The sequence below is a fragment of the Juglans microcarpa x Juglans regia genome, chromosome 6D (genome assembly GCF_004785595.1).
Source record: "Juglans microcarpa x Juglans regia isolate MS1-56 chromosome 6D, Jm3101_v1.0, whole genome shotgun sequence".
NCBI lineage: Eukaryota > Viridiplantae > Streptophyta > Magnoliopsida > Fagales > Juglandaceae > Juglans > Juglans microcarpa x Juglans regia.
The window spans coordinates 36894676-36913131 of record NC_054604.1 but is presented as its reverse complement, the minus strand read 5'-3'; the positions used below and the strand labels follow the sequence as shown (position 1 = coordinate 36913131).

General features: G+C 36.0%; 2 protein-coding genes across 5 annotated transcripts; one reads left to right on the top strand and one right to left on the bottom strand.

Moving 5' to 3' along the window:
• Nucleotides 1–4852: 4852 nt before the first annotated feature.
• On the top strand, nucleotides 4853–6645 carry LOC121235620 (alpha-1,3-arabinosyltransferase XAT3-like). The gene has a single exon (XM_041131955.1). It carries the CDS (start codon nucleotides 5258–5260, stop codon nucleotides 6542–6544), a length of 1287 nt encoding a protein of 428 aa, XP_040987889.1. The 5' UTR covers nucleotides 4853–5257; the 3' UTR covers nucleotides 6545–6645.
• A 3105-nt stretch (nucleotides 6646–9750) lies between these two features.
• LOC121234971 (CCR4-NOT transcription complex subunit 9-like) lies at nucleotides 9751–17324 on the bottom strand. Of its 4 annotated transcripts, none has more exons than XM_041131139.1 (9): nucleotides 17086–17324; nucleotides 15660–15731; nucleotides 13965–14054; nucleotides 13619–13661; nucleotides 12309–12415; nucleotides 11440–11535; nucleotides 10844–11043; nucleotides 10650–10719; nucleotides 9751–10242 (listed from the first exon to the last, which is right to left on the bottom strand). In XM_041131139.1, exons 1-9 carry the CDS (start codon nucleotides 17263–17265, stop codon nucleotides 10132–10134), a joined length of 969 nt encoding a protein of 322 aa, XP_040987073.1. In that variant the 5' UTR covers nucleotides 17266–17324; the 3' UTR covers nucleotides 9751–10131. The 4 variants fall into 4 exon arrangements, with proteins under 4 accessions (XP_040987073.1, XP_040987072.1, XP_040987075.1 ...); XM_041131138.1 differs by lacking the exon at nucleotides 15660–15731 and adding an exon at nucleotides 15788–15859 and having other exon boundaries at nucleotides 17086–17322; XM_041131141.1 differs by having other exon boundaries at nucleotides 10853–11043; nucleotides 17086–17319.
• Nucleotides 17325–18456: the final 1132 nt, after the last annotated feature.

Sequence of the window (18456 nt, the reverse complement as noted above, 5' to 3'; positions counted from 1 at the left end):
CTAATCTCTTTCCCTTGTGGCTATTTTATCTTGTCTGTACTCGTATTGCTTGCATGCTTGCTACAGCACTTTAGTTACAATGCATCAGCTCTTCTTTTTTTTCTTTCTGTACATGCATTTCGAAAATGACACATTTGTATGATTATTACATTGGTGATGTTAATATATCCTTTCAAATTGGATGGCACATATATGTTGATACCTCTAACGGCCGCGGTGACCTCGGGTGGTTCATCCATCCATCCATCCATGGCAGCCATCAAGGTTGGAGTTTCTTATGGTGTGGTCGACCTCCGACCTGGAAACACCAATGAATTTTTTGTAAGTTTAAATAACTATATATAACTCATCTTATTTTGTATGGAGTGACTATTCTTTTAGGAAAATGATATTTGGAGTCTTAATTAAGATGAAAAAATGTCACACACCCCATTTGAAAAAAATAGATAAATTTGGAACTTATATGAAAAAAATCATGATTATTTTTTTAATGTTGGACTCTCTTTTTTTTTTTAAAAAAAAAAAGTGTGCAGACTTTGTATACTCTGAGATTATATTTATCATTATTCATTCTTTTAAACGAGGAATTGCCATTCCTTATTTAAAAAAAAAAAATTATTATGTGAATCATATATATATACCCCAAGTTCTTGGTCATATAATATTAATATACAATAGGATAAGGACTAAAGAGAAATGTGTTTGCATTTCTGCGCATTTGGCGCATGTGGCAATTACAATGACACTCATAATATTCTATAGCTTTTGTACTTTTGTTGACGGATATCACATGCACATGCATTTCTCACCCTTATACACGACAATATCCAATCTATCAATCTCTCTGCCTCCACCACCTCTTCTGATCAACGCCTTATAAATATGTCCAAAACCTCAATTTGGTCTTTACTACTACAAACTTCTCCTAAATATTTTTCATTTATCAAATATTCTTGATCACCACACCATCTTACTGGTCAGCTTTTCACTCGCTCAAGAACAAAAGCCATGAGCAAATTCAAGAAATCTCAGATTCTAATGCTCACCCTCCTAGCTGTTCTTCTCATTATTACACCCCTCTTTTCCTCCTCGTTGAGGCCTACCTACCTCTACTTTGCCATCGTCAACATCCTCATTATTGCCCTCAGTGCTGAAGCTGGCGTTCTTTCATCTTCCTTATCCAAGCCTTCCGAGGACAAAAAACATCCTGCTTCTGCTGCCCCAAAACCTTTGGTGTCCTCAGAAGTCTCTCCCGATAAAGGGAGTCTTAAGAACACTAACGACAGTAGTTTAGTTGCTCCAGAAACTACTGAGAAGAAGGCTAAGGTTATTGAGAAATCCGCCTCCGAGAAAATCGCCGGTCCTCATGTTAAAAGGGAAAAAGTTAAAAAGTGTCCCTCCATGCCTAGCCTTTTCTTCATAGGAGGCTGGGAGAGTGAAGCAGATCAAGCTGTGGAGGAGGAATATTATTATGATGAGGAAGAGGAGGAGGAGGAGGAGGAGGTCAGTGGGAAAGAGCTGTTTACTAAAGCCGAGACGTTTATCGGGAACTTCTACAAGCAGTTGAAGATGCAGAGAGAGGAGTCATGGAAGAGGATTCATGGGTTCTATCATAAGGCCTTTTGATTTTGAGCCATTATCAATGCTCTCATCTTATACTCTAGGTTATATCATTGATTTTTGGGGATTTATATTGTGCGTGGAGGAGAACAGCCATGTTATTCTTTTCATGGTTCTTCTTTTCATTGAGTTTTGTAAGTAGTGTACGTTATAATTCAGTTATAACTACTGCTACTGGTCTTCTGTTTTTCGATCTTCCCATATCAATCCTGTCTATATAACGGGAGATCATATATATATATATAGGTCTAGTCAGTACATTATATGTATAAACTTAAATGGAAGTTGCAGGGAATCACAAATTCACAATCTCTGTATATACATGGTGATGATCATGGCTTACTGAATAAATTCGGATATATTTCTTATGCTTTTTCTTTGATCTGAGCACGCTATGCCACAGAATTACGATTTCGTGATCATTTTGTAAGTACTCGCTTAATTAGGTGTGTGAGCTAAACCACAGTACTACTCACCGCGCGCGTACACAATTATAAGCAAAACAAGAACATTATCTACTTGATCTCAAAGCTGGTAAATTAGCTTTATCTACGCCTGTTAACTTCTATAGGAATAATGAACCTTTGAGATTCAGTGTATGACAGTACGAGAAAAAGTGAGTTGCGTCTTTTTCCTAGCTAGCTTTTGTTGTCAGCATGCAGTGACCCTCCAAAGAATATAAAAATCTTTTGAAATCATGGGATTGGAATCATATTATAAAAAATCCACACTAATTAGTAATTATGAGTAGGGGAAGGAAAATGCTAACAAATCAGAATACATGAATTCGGTCCGAATGTCTTCTGATTATAAGCAATCAATACGATCGAGCAGTACTTTAGATCATGTGTTAAGCCAACTAGCTATATGCATATCTATTTGTCCCAACTCTGAGCAAATTAAAGTCCATGCGTGACAACAGAAACAAGCAGCTGAAGCTTATAAAGATGTGAAACTGATCCTTGCCTCACCTCCTTTAATAGGCTAGGAACCTTCACACAGACACATGAGATCATGATCAGATGATCACAGCTTTCAACTTAATTAGGTTTCACCGATCATAGGAATTATACATACATACATATTTATATATATATATATATATATATATAGTTGGTGACAACCAACATGTTGAAAGTGCTTTTTATGATCAATTTCCCTCGAATAATTGATTGTAATGAAACTCTCTCTCGAGATTTGTTATACATCAGTTACTATTCACCCTCACGTATATCTCACACCTGACAAGTTTTTTTTCTTTTTCTTCGTAACGTGTGGAGTGTGTGAGAGTAAATAGTAATTGAGAAGAAGATTTATTTTATTTCTTATCCAAGATTTTATCTTTTTATATGCATGTTTTTCCTTTCTGGTTAAAAGTCGAGTCTCTTTTCATTCGTGTGGTCTGATCCGTAATAAGGAATATTAGAACTTTCTTTCTCTGCTTTCAAACTTCAAATTCCCTTGCTGTTTGTCCTTGCCCTGTGGGCCGGGGTCCATGCAAATGGCTTCTTGCACGTACATGAGATCCTACTCCTACTTTTTTTATTTTTTCTTCTCGATATATATTCTGATGGATACACCGCATGAAGACGGTACAGATCACCTCAATTCTCAAATTCTCAGAAATCATATAACACGCACACACACACGCACGATTGTTAACACTTGAAGCGTATGATCATTAATATTATCATCAATATCTAAATAATAATGAATAACGGCGCCAATCCATGATGACTTCTGAACTTAACTCCAGAATTTTTTTTTTTTTTTTTTAAACTTTCTTCAAAGATATTGGCAATCTAAGATACAAGCGCACACTCAATCTCAACGGAATGAACAAATTAGGCCCTATCAGAATCTTTTTGATCAGTTGAATGCATGAATCAGTTTCTATTTCTTACGAAACACATTACATCATTCAGCTACCTAACATCCTTAGTTTAATTTTCAGATAGACATGACAAACTGAGCTCGGACTTGTTCAACATTATCCATGGAAATATATTTCAGTATTGCTACTTTTAATTATTAGAGAGAACATTGACCCCTTATTCTTCTTTGGCACGCCAAAGTACATATATAATATCCAGAATTTTTGTATTCTTTTTTAAATATTAGATAACTTCCAGCACACATGCATGAAATCGTTGCCCCAGTATAGGGCTTTTAAACAGAATTTATAACCCCTATGCTAGAGTTGGCTGGAGTGATAAAAGTCTTGATTTTGGTGGTATGCTCCCTCTAAAATCGAAGGTTCAAATTCTACTGACTGCAATCAATCTCTAGGGGTTATTTGAGAAATTTTTTCTTTAAATTATCTGAAGTGCATTTACGGAAAACTCTCGAAAACATGTGCACCTTCGAGATTAATTAAAACACTGTTATCAGACACCCGATCCCAATAAAAAAGAGATTAGCCGAATTTATATTGTATTACACTGCAGGCCAAGAAATTATGCAAGTAGACCTCTGTACGTTAGAGAAGTAAAAGCTCCAGCCTCCTATTGCGTGGCCTATTGGACCTAATTAAATTAATTAAATTTTTATACTCATCATCCATACACACGACATATTTAGTAAGAAAAAAATAAAAATAAAAAATTATGTATGATGTGAAAATAATAAATAAAATTTTTCTATAATTAATCTGGCCTTTCCCTTAAAGCCATTTTTCTGGTATAGGTCTGCCTGAAGTGGTTCAGGACTAGATTGGCCCAGCTAAACAGCCCACCCCATATAATATGCGTCAACCGAGTAGGAATGGACATAAAAGCCCATATCTTTATTTATTGGTAAACGATCCTCAAGTCACAAGCCCATTCAAGTGTGTTCATTCTTTTTATTTCATAAATGAATCTTCAAACTATGAACAATGTTGAGCACCAAGGTATAAATTGTAGATCAGTAGAACAAATTTAAGTTGAGTTTACAACAAATTAAGCACGTGAGAAGCAGTCAAAAGATGCGTTTTTGAAGATTGATTCAAGGAATAGAAAACCGTCCACCGACGAAATATATTATATGTACTTATATTAGTGCTTCAGCTAGCATTAGTTCCCAAAATAAATATGAATTAATTAACAAGCTAGAATTAATATATATAGTTGGCTAGTTGCATATGTTCAAACTACATAGAAATTAACAAAAAATAATAATAATAATAATAATCTATGATAACAGACGGTTGACAAAGACTAGGCACTTGAATTGAAGATTCTTTCGTCTTTATCATGTACGTTTTCAATGTGTAAAACACAGATCTGTGAAGTATCTCTCATTGATGAAGGATGGGGAAGGAGTCCAACAGGCTGGTTCTTGGAGCATCTTCAGTAGCATTATTGTTTTTTTTGTTCTTCCTTTATGCTGCAATTTTCACATCGGATGTTACCCCATTTGATTCGTGTAATGATCAGTATTCATACCGTTTCTCTCTCTCCAAATTCCTTCCGCCGGGACCCTTTTCCTTTGACTATGCTAAATTGAGTTGTTTGGTACAGTAGGGAAGCAGAGTCTATCAGACTGGGATCGTAGTCTCCGCAGCAGAAAGATTGACAAGGGCAAAGAAGTTGCAAAGCCCCTAGAATTTCTTCTAAGAAGATTAGTAAGAGGTTCTCTCTTCATCTTTAGCATTAATATGATTTCGTTTCTTAACTTGCTTTCAAACACTACACAAGATATTGTCGACATAAGCTTTCTATACAGACCCAGATTCACCCAATACAGATTAATGTTGGTCTTCAGTCTTCCTAATCAATGTAAAGGTCTCAATCTGCCCACAGGAGAAGATCGAGCTCAGCTTGAAACCACTGGATTTTCTTGTCACTCTGACCTCCATTCTGAAGTTTGTATCACAAACAAACCAGCTATAGTTGACAATAGTGCATTAACTACTTACCTCCAATCCTCCGGCGTTCAAGTTAAACACATGGTTCGGCCGTATGCAAGGAAAGAGGATGAGACGGCCATGAAACAAGTGACGCCCGTGCTAATACTTGCTGGAAATGTAAGCTCACCTGCTTGTCATTTCAACCATGATGTCCCGGCTGTGGTCTTCTCCTCTGGTGGCTTTACAGGGAACCTATTTCATGAGTTTAACGAGGTCATCATCCCCTTATTCATCACATGCCGCCAGTTTCAATCCCACCTGCAATTTGTCATCTCCGATTTCAAGCCTTTGTGGGTCAGAAAATACAATCGGATTCTAACCCACCTGTCTCGTTTCGAGGTCATAAACCCAGCAACAGATAGAAGTGTTCGCTGCTTTCCTGCAGCAGTTATAGGGCTCAAGTACCACGAGAACCTAGCCGTAAATTCTACAGAAATTCCTGGAGGGTACTCCATGTTTGACTTCAAGAATTTCCTCAGAGAATCATATAACCTGAAGACACAGACTGTTTCTGATATAGAAAAGCCCGTGCTAGTTCTCATTTCTCGTCGTAAAACAAGAACGTTTCTGAATGAAGATGAAATGGTGGGCATTATAGAGGAACTGGGTTTTCAAGCAATTGTGGCGAAGCCTAACAGGATGTCAAACATGGACAAGTTTGCCAGGGTCATAAACTCGTGCAGTGTCATGGTCGGAGCCCATGGTGCTGGCCTTGCAAATGCAGTGTTCTTACCTGCTGGGGCAGTGATGGTGCAAGTGGTACCACTGGGGCTGGACTGGGCTTCAAAAGCCTACTATGGAGACCCGGCAGGGGAGATGGGGGTGCATTATATGGAATACAAGATAGAGCCAGAGGAGAGTTCGCTTTTCAAAGAATATGGACCGCACCACCCAGTCATAGCTGATCCCATGTCTATATTCTTGCAGGGCTATAATGCAGCAAGAGCTGTGTATGTTGACGGCCAGAATCTGACGATAAATTTGGTCAGGTTTAGGGAGACACTCAACAAGGCAATGAAATTTCTTGTACACTAAACTGCATGCTTTGATTGAAGATTACAGGGCATTGTTTTTTTGTTTTCTTAAGAATACAGAAAACGATATTCCATCATGTATTTTATTGCAAACCGAATTAGATGTTTTCTGCATCCTTTTCTTTTTTCTCGACTTGTGATCTCCCTCCATCATCAAAGTAACTTCTTGGTCAGTTGCTATTTGAACAGAGTGCAAATTTCTTGTCATGTGGTGGACCCATGCATGTAATAGCAAAAGAACATTTTAAGATGCCGCATCTGACAAGATAGGAAGGAACGCGGGAATCTGAAAACACGGATTCTAAGAAAGAATATCCAAGGCAGGTGATTTCGGGAATAAATACCGGGGTGAGATAAAAAGAAACAGCTCATTCATTGCGAGATAAAATCTACAAATGAAGATGCTGCATGAGCGTTCACCCATGAATAGTAAAAAGACTACTAGTTGATATGAACTTGACGACCAGCAAGACAGGTCATTACACATGCTTCCAGTCATTATAAACTCAGTAATCTAGTTCTTCATAAGATTCTATACCGTCCTCATGAAGTTCCAAACAGCTGGTGTATCATCAAATAATTCAAAGCACACAAAAAAACTATCCCACCTGTGTTATGAGATGAGATCATGAGATCGGTTTGCCAACCCCTGTTTTCAGAAGTAAGCACACTTTCTTGGTTTCCAAGTCACAAATGCCCATACTTTCTCAAAGCACATGATTTGCTCATACTTCGTTCCAGACAAGAAGTTGGCATATTTGAACTCACCCTCATACAATGGAATGCCAGGAAGTACAGTTTCTCAAACAAATTCAACTTTGTCCAATGGGTCACCGGGAAATTGAGGCCAGCTGAAAACTCACCAGCAGGACTATAAAAAAAATGATCTGATATCATGCAATTATCACAGCAAAATCTTCATAAAAAGACTACATTGTGTAAGCAGAAAAGGGAGAATAAATAATATCATGCACAACAGAAGAAGTCAATCATAGTATAAATTAGATGAAATGACGATATATATATATATATATATATATAGGTATGATCTCCTAATTCCACTGCTCACAATAAGCTCATACCCGTAAAAAAGGTGCACGAAGCACCCCCATGACATAACTCCCCTCCCCCCCAGTAACAAAAAAAACATCGTCTCTGACACAGGCACAGGTCGTACAGCATTGAAACAGGTTAGGGTTGTCACTGCAAGTCTTCAAGTGTAATATATAGTAGGCTCCAAGAGACCCCTAAAAATCAACACGTGCAACAACAATCGTACAAACACAGACTACGAACACAGAAGTTGAAGCCTAATGATGCGAAACCAAATGCCAGTGCAATCTAATTTTTTTTTTTTTTTGAGTTAAAACTCTTAGGTTGGAGTAGCCAAAAATATATTTGTAAAACTTTGAATTACACTAATTTAAGGCTCTTAGTTATATTTGGAGAGTCACTGTAGAAGGATCGAATCAATATTTTATAATTTTTCCATTCAAAAACCTCTCTTCTCTCTATCTCTCTCCGCTTCCATCCATTTTTTCTCTCCCAGTACGTTTCACTTTCACCTCAACTCAAACATTGTTTTCTCTAGACTTTGTTGTAATTTGGTGTTCGCAAAACCGGTATGGCGTACAATGTGGATTAAATACTAAATATAAGTGTATTTACAAAATATTAAATTTTAATATTAATACAAGTATATTTACAAAATATTAATTTTTGTAAATATTTTTAAAATACATAATATTATATTACTATTTTTACTTTAAGATTACTAGTTTAATATGGATTAACTTCTCCAAAAGTTTTGGCTATAGCCAAAACCTCTCCAAAAGTCTAGTCATTGCCAATGCTCTTATAACTTCTTTACTATTGTTTTACTATTTAGGGATTTTTTTTTTTTACTAATAGAATCTGAATTAAAAATTTCAGAATATGAACTTCTTGCATAATCTAGAAGAAAATAATCTCAATCAACCAACAAAATCATGTAATTTAATCCCAAGAAATTCAATTTCTTGGAGAGATCCGTATTCTCTTTTTCAAGATTATCGATTAAGGAAAACGATAACATAATAGAAAGCACAATATCATATGAACTGATCTGTAGCGGAGCATTTGTCTTCCCGCACACTTGTGGTTGCGTGTGGAGACCACGCGCCAATGGTTAGGACGTGAGGTGGGGTAGATCTGAAAGATCTTGAGGTGGGGGATCTGCTGGTGGAACGCGTGTAACCGACGGGCTCGTCGGGGCACAACGCCGCGTGAAGGTCATGAGAGGAAAGCAAGCCTTGCGTGAGGGTCACTTGTTGGATTTTCGCCACAGTTCCTCGTAGTCCCAATAGATCGGCGATTGTAGGGTTGCGTGGTGAGGTGTGTGTCGACTATTGGTCGTTGGAGTGCGGTAGATCTGACCAAAACTGAATCGATGGAGGTGAGAGAATAAAAACACTACCATAGCCAAAGCATATACACAAAGTGGTGTCGGAAAGAAAACGGAGAGAAGGGTGAGAGCCACATCTCCGGCAAAAATACTATAAGAGGTTTGAGTTTTCTAAAGAGAAATTAAAGTTTCTCTTTCTAAAACCCACAAAAGTCAGCTCCAACGTGGTCGATAATGATTTGCTTGGGAGTTGAGAACGAAAGAATGCTATTATTTTTTCCGCAATATATAAATATATATATTATAATATTTTAGCTTCAGTAATGCTGGGAGGATCAATGAAGGAACATTTTTTATTGGTCAAGGAATGATCCTCTGCCGAGTGAAGAGCCAAATAAATTCCACTGCCTAGAGGGAGTTTGGGGGGGGCGGGTGGGGGGGTGGCGCTGCGGGGCGGGTTGAAAAAAGAGGCCTAAGCTAAATTTCCGGCCTAATGGCCGTGTCACGAGAACAGGGAGTAGAGACAACGCTTATAAGATGCTGATATTGGCAGGTTGGCTATGTATCAGAGATAAGGCCTTCGCAGAGTTGTTAATATGATCCTTATCCCAACCATGATAACTTCATTACGGAGGGACAGTCTCTCTCGGTGAGTGTGTGTGTTTTTTTTTTTTTTATATATATATTTTATTGAGTGAAGTAAATAGGCATAGCCCAATACTCAGAATGTATGCAAAGAAAATACCTATTTACAAGTTAGGGACCATAAATGGATACAAGAATATCATGAAAATTAGCACCGTTGAAATCGACAACAGTAGCTCATAAAAATAAAGTACTGAAGAAGAATCTCTTGAGTTCATCCAAACTGGCTTCTGTACTTCAGCCCAAGTTTCAGAAATCACAACAAAACATTGCTAATTAGCGCTGTTAAATTGGATTAAAATATATGGATAAGCTACTCTCACTATACTGCCCTATCTAGAGAGGGAGAGAGAGAGAGAGAGAGAGAGAAAATAATAAGAGCATTGCAGAATTGTGATTAGTACACCATCTATATGATCAAACCCTCCCCCGCCCTGAAATGCTGGAACCCTTTTTCCTCCAACATTGTGAAGCAACTGTTGTAGCCACCTCCTTGTGGTGGGATCTTCCTGGAAGAATAAATAGCAGATGGAAAGTCTAAGAGCATTGCATATTTTTTATTAGTTCACCATCATATGATCAAAACCTCCCCCGCCCTGAAGTGCAGGAACCCTATTTCCTCCAACATTGTGAAGCAACTGTTGTAGCCACCTCCTTGTGGTGGGATCTTCCTGGAAGCATATATAGATCATGAAATTGGGAAATGATCAAACAGCAGAGAGAATTACAATATACATCAAAGTGCAGAATTAGATCATTTCGTATTGTCGAAAAAAAAAAAAAGGATACCGCCAATTCTCTCCATATTTTCAGTATCGCCAGCTCTTCCGAATGCAGAAACGCTAAACATTCTTTTTTATTTTAAACAAACGATATCCACTATTCGAAGCACATACAAATAAATAACAAATTCAATGTCATTCTCTCATTGAAAAGGCTGGGAATTACCATCCCCATTCAGAACATTACACTTGTGTTCGGGATAACAAATCATAGATACCAAGAAAGCTCCATTGGAAATTACAAGGCCAAAAAATGAACTTTGAGAATGTAACCAATGAGAGAAAAAAGTGCTTACACGAAGGCAACTACTGAAGGTAGAATCTCTTAGCATGTCTGGGAGGCAACTTCTTAATGCATCACAAGCCCTGCAACACAAAAATCAAAGAACACATCCATTGGATACAGAATTGAGAACAAAAAGAACTAAGGACGTGAGATCATGGGAAAAGAATGTGGTAGCAGTAAATGAGAACCGGAACTGCAATCTACTTTATCAACCTTGGATTATCTGACAATCGAAGATAGCATCGAATAATATGTTTCAACAGCCGGGACGAGGGTTGCTCGGCAAGGGCCGAAACCATGTTCCCCAAAACTCGACCTACTGCAAAAAACCGTTCTGCTGTGGTACAAATGTAATCCAAGCCCACATCATCCAACAGAATTTTCTGAACTATAAATGTTGCAACCTGCCACCAGAAAACTTTCTGTCATATATTTATGAACCTTAAAATATGATACTGGGTCATCGGTCAGGACGAGACTTCTTTAAATTAAGAACAGCTGGCAAATGAGCAAGAAAAGTGCCTCCATTTCTGCATTTCCAGATGTTTATTACATAATATATTCATGGGTAATCATAGTCTTGTGCCTTCCATGCAACTTGGCAACAACATTTTTAAGGATAACATAGAAATAGTAAAATAGCAACACATTTTGAAGGTGGTAACTTTTCAATATGCCAACACTGTCAAGTGGGAATAAATGAGATGCAGTAGTCTTAAATTCTAAAAAGCCTATTTATGCTCAAGTGCCATACAGTGTCCAGGTAGTGAATTCAAGGCAATAAATTCAAGATACTCAACTGTTTTTGACAATTCACTACCCATTTCCATAGTACGCAGGCACAGCGGAATTATTTCTGTTGAGAGAAGGAAACTAATAACTTCGGTATCATCAACCTGGCAAAAGAAAAAGAAAAAAACTCTTCAAAACATTGTAGTAATGAGTAACCAGATTTATGAGTAATCTTTAGTGCGTGTGATTGCATGTAACTGTGAGAGAGGGAGGGGGAGAGGTAGACACAAGAGGGAGTATGTGCAAAAGTGCAAGTAAATATTAACTAACTAAATAAGCATGAATTAACTGAGACTCATTGCAGATTGACTATATAGCATTTGGTTACCATTTTCATATAATATCCTCTTCAATATAGTTAGAATAATTTTCTATTTCTATTTCTTTTATATCATTATTTGGCATGTAAGTTCTTATTTTATATTTAACACTTAAGACAGAAATTAAAGAGTTCAAAGTATACTGGTTTCATGCCCCTGACCCCCTCGTTTATTTTCTTAAGTAGAAATTTCTTGGTTCATCATGCTATTGCTCTAGGTTTACATATAACGACATTGATCTTAGAAAATGTTGAGTAGCCCTCATATGTCTTACTCTTTATTCAATGCCCCTGCCCACTCCCTCAGGGACTTCTAAACTATGGATGGAGGGTTCCAAACCATGTTTTTCTCTAGGATTGATAATATCTATGCATTGTTCCTCTCCTCAGATCGTATGTTGCATTACACCTCAAGTGTGCTAGGCATGTCAATATTCTACAGCAGAATTTAATGTGGCTGAACATATGCAACTCCATAAGTAAATTATCATTATCAATGGAAGTAAAAAAGAATGTCGATGAGTTCATGCAATATAAATCTCAGCAACAATGAAATACCTTTACTAAGGCACCAATGACACCTAAGCTAGTCAGCCTCAAGTACTCAAATGGCCTTGACTTGCTTGTTGTATTGAGAAAGGGGTACAGATATAACGGTATATGAGCTGTAAATGAAAGGGTCAGTTGGAAGACACGTCCTGAAACCTGAACATATTAATTATAACACATGCCTCTTGTGAACCTTCCAGCAGATGATCTTCATTATGGAGAGGCCATAAGCTTCTTTATTTCTTTTTTTATAAGTAAAATAAAAAATAATCTTCTCTATTTCCTTTTATGGTTAATTTCAAAGCAATTATGATTTGCAGTACCACAAGTAAAGGTACCATGCACAACACGTTCAAGGTACTTATTGACAAGAAACATGGGAATCAAAACTTCAAAAGAGGTCATTGAGCCAAGCATACAACCAATGACTACGGACATAAAAAAAAAAAAATATCTTTGATAAGTACAAATAAAAAATCTATATAGCTCTCACTTATGTAAGATCCAAGCATCAAAAGCTACTAGTGAAATTTCGCGCTCCCTTCTCCCCCCATGCCTGTAAAGTCATTTCCTACAAAAAGTCCTCCATTCTCTCTTCCTACATGAACAAATAAAGCAAAAGAAACTTTTCCACAAAATCCAATACATACATACAATATAGGGAAAAGAACACATGGCAATTCAATAGACTGGGTTGGAGGATTTTCCTATAACTGGAGGAAATCTTTTTCCACCAGAGTATGAGGTGCAACAATGTTAAGACATAGATAGCGAAGCCATCTCAAGAACACAATGGCATGAATGTTTTTCACATATTCAAGGTTTTTTTTTTATAAGTACATATTCGAGGTTTTTTCCCTTAAACCTCAAACTAAAAGGGAATTTTCAAACTAAAGTCACCTTACATGAACAAGGATTTAGCTCAACTGAACATCTAAAACACACACCACGGCGTTCCAAACCATTACTCTCTTTCTGGACCTACGTAACACTAGTGGAAGGAAGGAAGGAATTATTATTATTTTTTATTTTGATAAGTGGAAGGAAGACTCTCCCTCTTCCCCTGATTATCTTCCACATCAAACCCCCCTCTTTTCCCAGCTGATCATCAGTTCAGTTACAACTTTAATTTTTAAGTAATTAAGCTCATTTTTCGGCTACCTAAGATACTGCAGGGATCACTGTTCAGATTGGTGGCCTACATCCATGGTTCAAGTAACAGAGTTTCTTCTCTCACATATTAAGCAAATCCACCATAAACATATACCAGATTGAAGTGGCTAAAAGTCTTCACATATTGAAGATATCAAAAACGTTACCATTGAGGAACAACATCCTTGTGTCTGGATGAGAGGCTACACACTGTAAGAAAATATAAAAAGCAAGCAAAGCATCAGCGTGACATACAAACAGAGATTCAAGAATAAAAAGCAGTCGACAAACTTACACTTGTCTGCTAAGAATTAATTGACAAAGTAGTCTCCATCTATTTAAGTTTAGGACTCAAATAATCAAGTATTCTGAAATATTTAAACAAGCAGCAATGGTGCTTTATCATCTCAATTGAACAAGTTAACTCGAAACTCACTTTTTAAAGATGATGAGGCAATTTTAAGTCCAAAATCAAATATGTGGCATATAAAATGAAAGGAAATAGCATTCTACCTGAAGAAGTGCAAGAGCATTACAAACTCGATTCGATTGAGCAGGAGTTAGATTTGGTGGTGATAAAACAGGGTATATTGAAACTATCTCCTGCAAGTAAAAAAGATTCAACATCATGGAAAGAAAACATCATAATCCCATTGCTGAATCACAAACCAAAGTACTTCCAATTTTGGAGATTAACTTCTTAAAATACAAAGGCAATACACACAACCGCAAGAGATAAAAAAATCCTGCTAGTGAAAACTGATTATCAAGCAAGAAAAGTAAAAGTCAGATGACAAAACCTCCACATGCAATGGCATAAACATATGTTTTAATCAAATATATCAATATTTCTGATGGCAACCAAAGTCACATGATAGATGGACCATTTATCAACTGCACATCCAACAGATAATTTCAAACTGATAACATAGATACTTTTGGTGAACCCCAAGGGGTTGACCCAAGTGGTGAAGATCTTGGTCTTGGGGTATCACTCCCTTCAAGGTCCAAGGTTCAAAACTTCATGGGTGTAAACAATCCTTTGGAGCCAAACCCCTTGGTGAAAAGCTAGCGATTTAACCAGTTCGGTGTAGGGAAACTTCCGAAGGTGCAGTGCACGGGACCAGAGTTTACTTTGCAGGGGTGGATCCAAAGGTTCCCCGACATATAAAAAAAAATAAAAAAATAAAAAAAACAAAAAAAAAACAAAAACATAGATACTTTTTGCTTTATTCCTTAACATCCCTTCCCTCCCACTGATTGAGATACAAATGTAATTCTGTTTATTCTTATGTGGATCTTCTGAAGGTAGGAGAAATGTTCACGAGATATTTATTTTGCCAATGCTTTTCAGGATTTGGACCTAGGATCAGTAGATTATCTTACAGACTATTTGAGGTCTTTTACCTTCTCTTTACCTCGAAGATTATTGATACGTTTTCAAGAAGGATTGGTTGGGAAGGATAGCAATGGACCGGTTTGGAATGCTACTCCTCTATGTATAATGTACTATTTAGAGGGAGAGGAAGAACAGGACTTCTAATGGTGTTGAGCTTCACACAATTTGGTGTGAGAGGAACATAAAGACTAATATAGGTGTCTGACTGCTGAGCTTTCTCGTGATTCGGCTCAAGTAAATATTTTTAAGATCATCATCTGAGTGGATGCTTGCTTCTGGATGCATCCAGCTTTCTTCCTTTTGAGATCTCATAAACTAGCTGAATTTTGCATGTATTATTTAGGCCTCGATTGTTTTCACAGTTCATCTCAACTTATCTTATCTCATTTCATCTAATCATTATAACTTTCCCAAATTTCTACACAAAATAAAATAAACAATTCAACTTTTTCAAATCCCAAAACAAAAATAATATTAAAAAATATATTCTAACAATATTTTATTCAACTTTTTAACTTTAATCTCAACTCATCTCATCTCATCTCATCTGTGAAAACAAACGAGGTCTTAGTTAAACCTTTTGTATACTTATGGTCTCTTTTTTCCCAATAAAACTTAATTAGTTATAATAAATATATGTATAATGATAAAAGACAAGCAAAAAGTGCTAGCATCCAGAAATAAACTGCAAGTAAATTCTTTTATAAGTCTGATATATGTGCTTATAAGAAGCACAAATTTATAATTACAAAAAAGGGGAAAAAGAAAAACAATGAAACCAAATAAATTAACATTCATAAAGAGCATACCTGTAACAGTGCAGCTATAGTACCAAAAGAATTCCACAACAATGGAGCCAAATCTTGAAACAATTCTCTCTTCTAAAATAGGAAAAAAAAAAAAAAAACAAAAACAAACATGAATTTATTAGGCATACCTGTATAAGTGCAGCAATAGTACCAAAAGAATTCCACAGGGAAGGAGCCAAATCTTGAAATAATTCCTTGTTCTAAAAAATGAAACCAAGGCAGACACAAGTTTATGATTGCGATATTCAACGGCTAAATCACATATCCATTCAAATAAAAGAACATGGGCATTATTTCATACGGAGATTTCAACTAAACCAGAAATTGCACAAGTACAAACCCATCCCCAAGTACTTGTAGAAAGAAAAACCATCCCCAAGTAGTTTGTTATCTATGTTTTCTACTCGAGAAAGAGAAGAAAAGACAGTCCAAATAATTTCTTTTGAGTAAAAAATTAACAATTTTATCCTCTAAGCATGTGCATTGTTGATAGCCCTTGCAGTGCGATTTCCGACAATTAGGTAACATTTTCCCAGTGGCAATGGCATATTATTCATGTTTTCCGGCATACTCGAATTAAGGAGATTGATTTGGAGTTACTAAAGTGAGTATCGCATCCTTGATTCTTTTTCACAACTGAGGAACGGAAAATGAATGCCCAAGTTTAGCAATAAAGATGCGCAATTTGCTTATATTTAAGAATATCCACGTGTTCATGTCAAATATGTCAATCTCCATCTCCCACAGTGGCAGACTAATTAAATCCAAACCATAACGGAATGGATATTACAGCTTTGCTTTTGTTTGTTTTTTCTTTCCGCTATTGGACATGATTACCTAACATACCAAAGTTAATATTTCCATATAAAACGGAAACGTATAGCAAATCCATCAAAATCCAATCTTGGTCTCGATGGAAATCAAGTTTGATTACACAAACTTTTTCACATTTTTCTAAAGCAAAATGAAGCAGAAAGGTTGAAGTCTAAACCGCCCAAAAAAAAAGGAGAAAGGCTTAACTCCCTGGAATAACTAATGTGTCCAGTTAAAAAGTAAACATACGAGATTAACTCATTCATTCACTTCAACTGATCTCGTTCGTTAATTAAACGGAGGCCATCTTCCCCTTCGGGGGAAAAAAAAAAGTTCCCTTTATTTTCTTTTCTTTTCTTTTCTTTTCCTCAGTTTACCCAGCAACCAAACACAAGGCAGTCAAATAAAGGTAAGTAATGTCAATCCAAGAATTCAATCGGAATTGAGGTGCCCAAGAACAATTGAAACACGAATCGCCAAAATTTCCAAAACATAATATGAAAAGAAAGCCAATATTTATCGAGCTAGGTATAACAAAGATCAATATTTATCGAGCTAGATATCATAAATAATGAAAAAGAAATGATAAAATCAAATCGTGGCAATATGGTACCTTAGAGAGTTCGAGAAGAGCGTTCTCTCGGAGTTCAGGGTTGCTGAGATCGAGGACCAAGTGCTCAGCAGAGGCCATTTTCCGATCCTTGTTCGCCGGAGCTCCGGCAACTGTTGGGGCCGACGCGCTTGGGCCTCCGAAGGGCGCGTTCATGGAGAGCGATTGGGGCAGATTCGCCATCGGTTACGACAACCTTAACTTTCGTGCAGTTTGTAGCCAAAGGAGAGAGAGAGTTGGCCTTTTGCACATTGGGTAAAAGGTATTTTTTTTTCCTACTCGCGTTGAGTATCTCAAGTAATCTTAAACATTTTATATTACTATTTTTACTTTATTATTATTATTTATTTATTTCTTTTATTATTCATTATTTTTTATTTTTTTATTTTTTATTTTTTTTATTTTTTTTCATTAATTTTTTAATACTACCCACTACTATTTTATAAAAATGCAGCGCATTTAAAAGTCGTATCTCTTGTAAAAATGTGGAGATTCTTGACGATTTGACGGGCGGTAGTTTAACGAGAAAGTCGGACACGCCCTGTCGAGTCGCGTGAGAGGCAGGTTTTTGAAAGCCCTCGGATATAAGCATATAACTGGAACTAGAATAATAATGATAAGGTTATTATCTTGTTATTATTCATCTATTATTTTTTTTTTATTTAATTTTTATTTAATTTTTAATTTTACTTAATAATTAAAGAAGTAAATATTAGTAAAATTATATTTCTTTTTCTTAATAATTAAGGATGTTAAAAAAATATTTAAAAAAAATAAAAAAAAATAAAAAAACTTAAAATATACTTATATAATAAATGGGTAGTAAGCCTATCACTATACAGTACTAGAATGTAAGCCCAACCTGTTCCCTGTTCCTCCCCCGGCGCTACCCCCAAAATCCATCAAATTGAACAAACTAACTTTCAGCCATCTATTAATATTGTTTGAATAGTAAGATGAGATGAAATAATTTAAATAAAATTTAAAAATTAAATAAAATCTTTTTAAAATCTTATTTTTTAATATTATTATTATTTTGAGATTTGAAAATTTTAAATTATTTATTATATTTTATGTGAAAATTTAATAAAATTATAATGATGAGATGAGATAAAATCGTTTTTGTACCCAAACGGAGCCTTGATTTCAATTTAATGGAATTGGAAAATAATGCTAGGTAGAAGTCCTAAATGTACAAATTTTGTACAAATCTTTTATAAAAATGTAAATTCTATCAAGAAAAAGTAAAATTTTCACACTTTTTTCAAAATGGAGCTTTATACATTTGAGGCTTGTATATATAAGTATTGAGTTATTACATGATTACATAATCTCATAATATATTCTCATCTTGTTACAAATTATCATATTTAT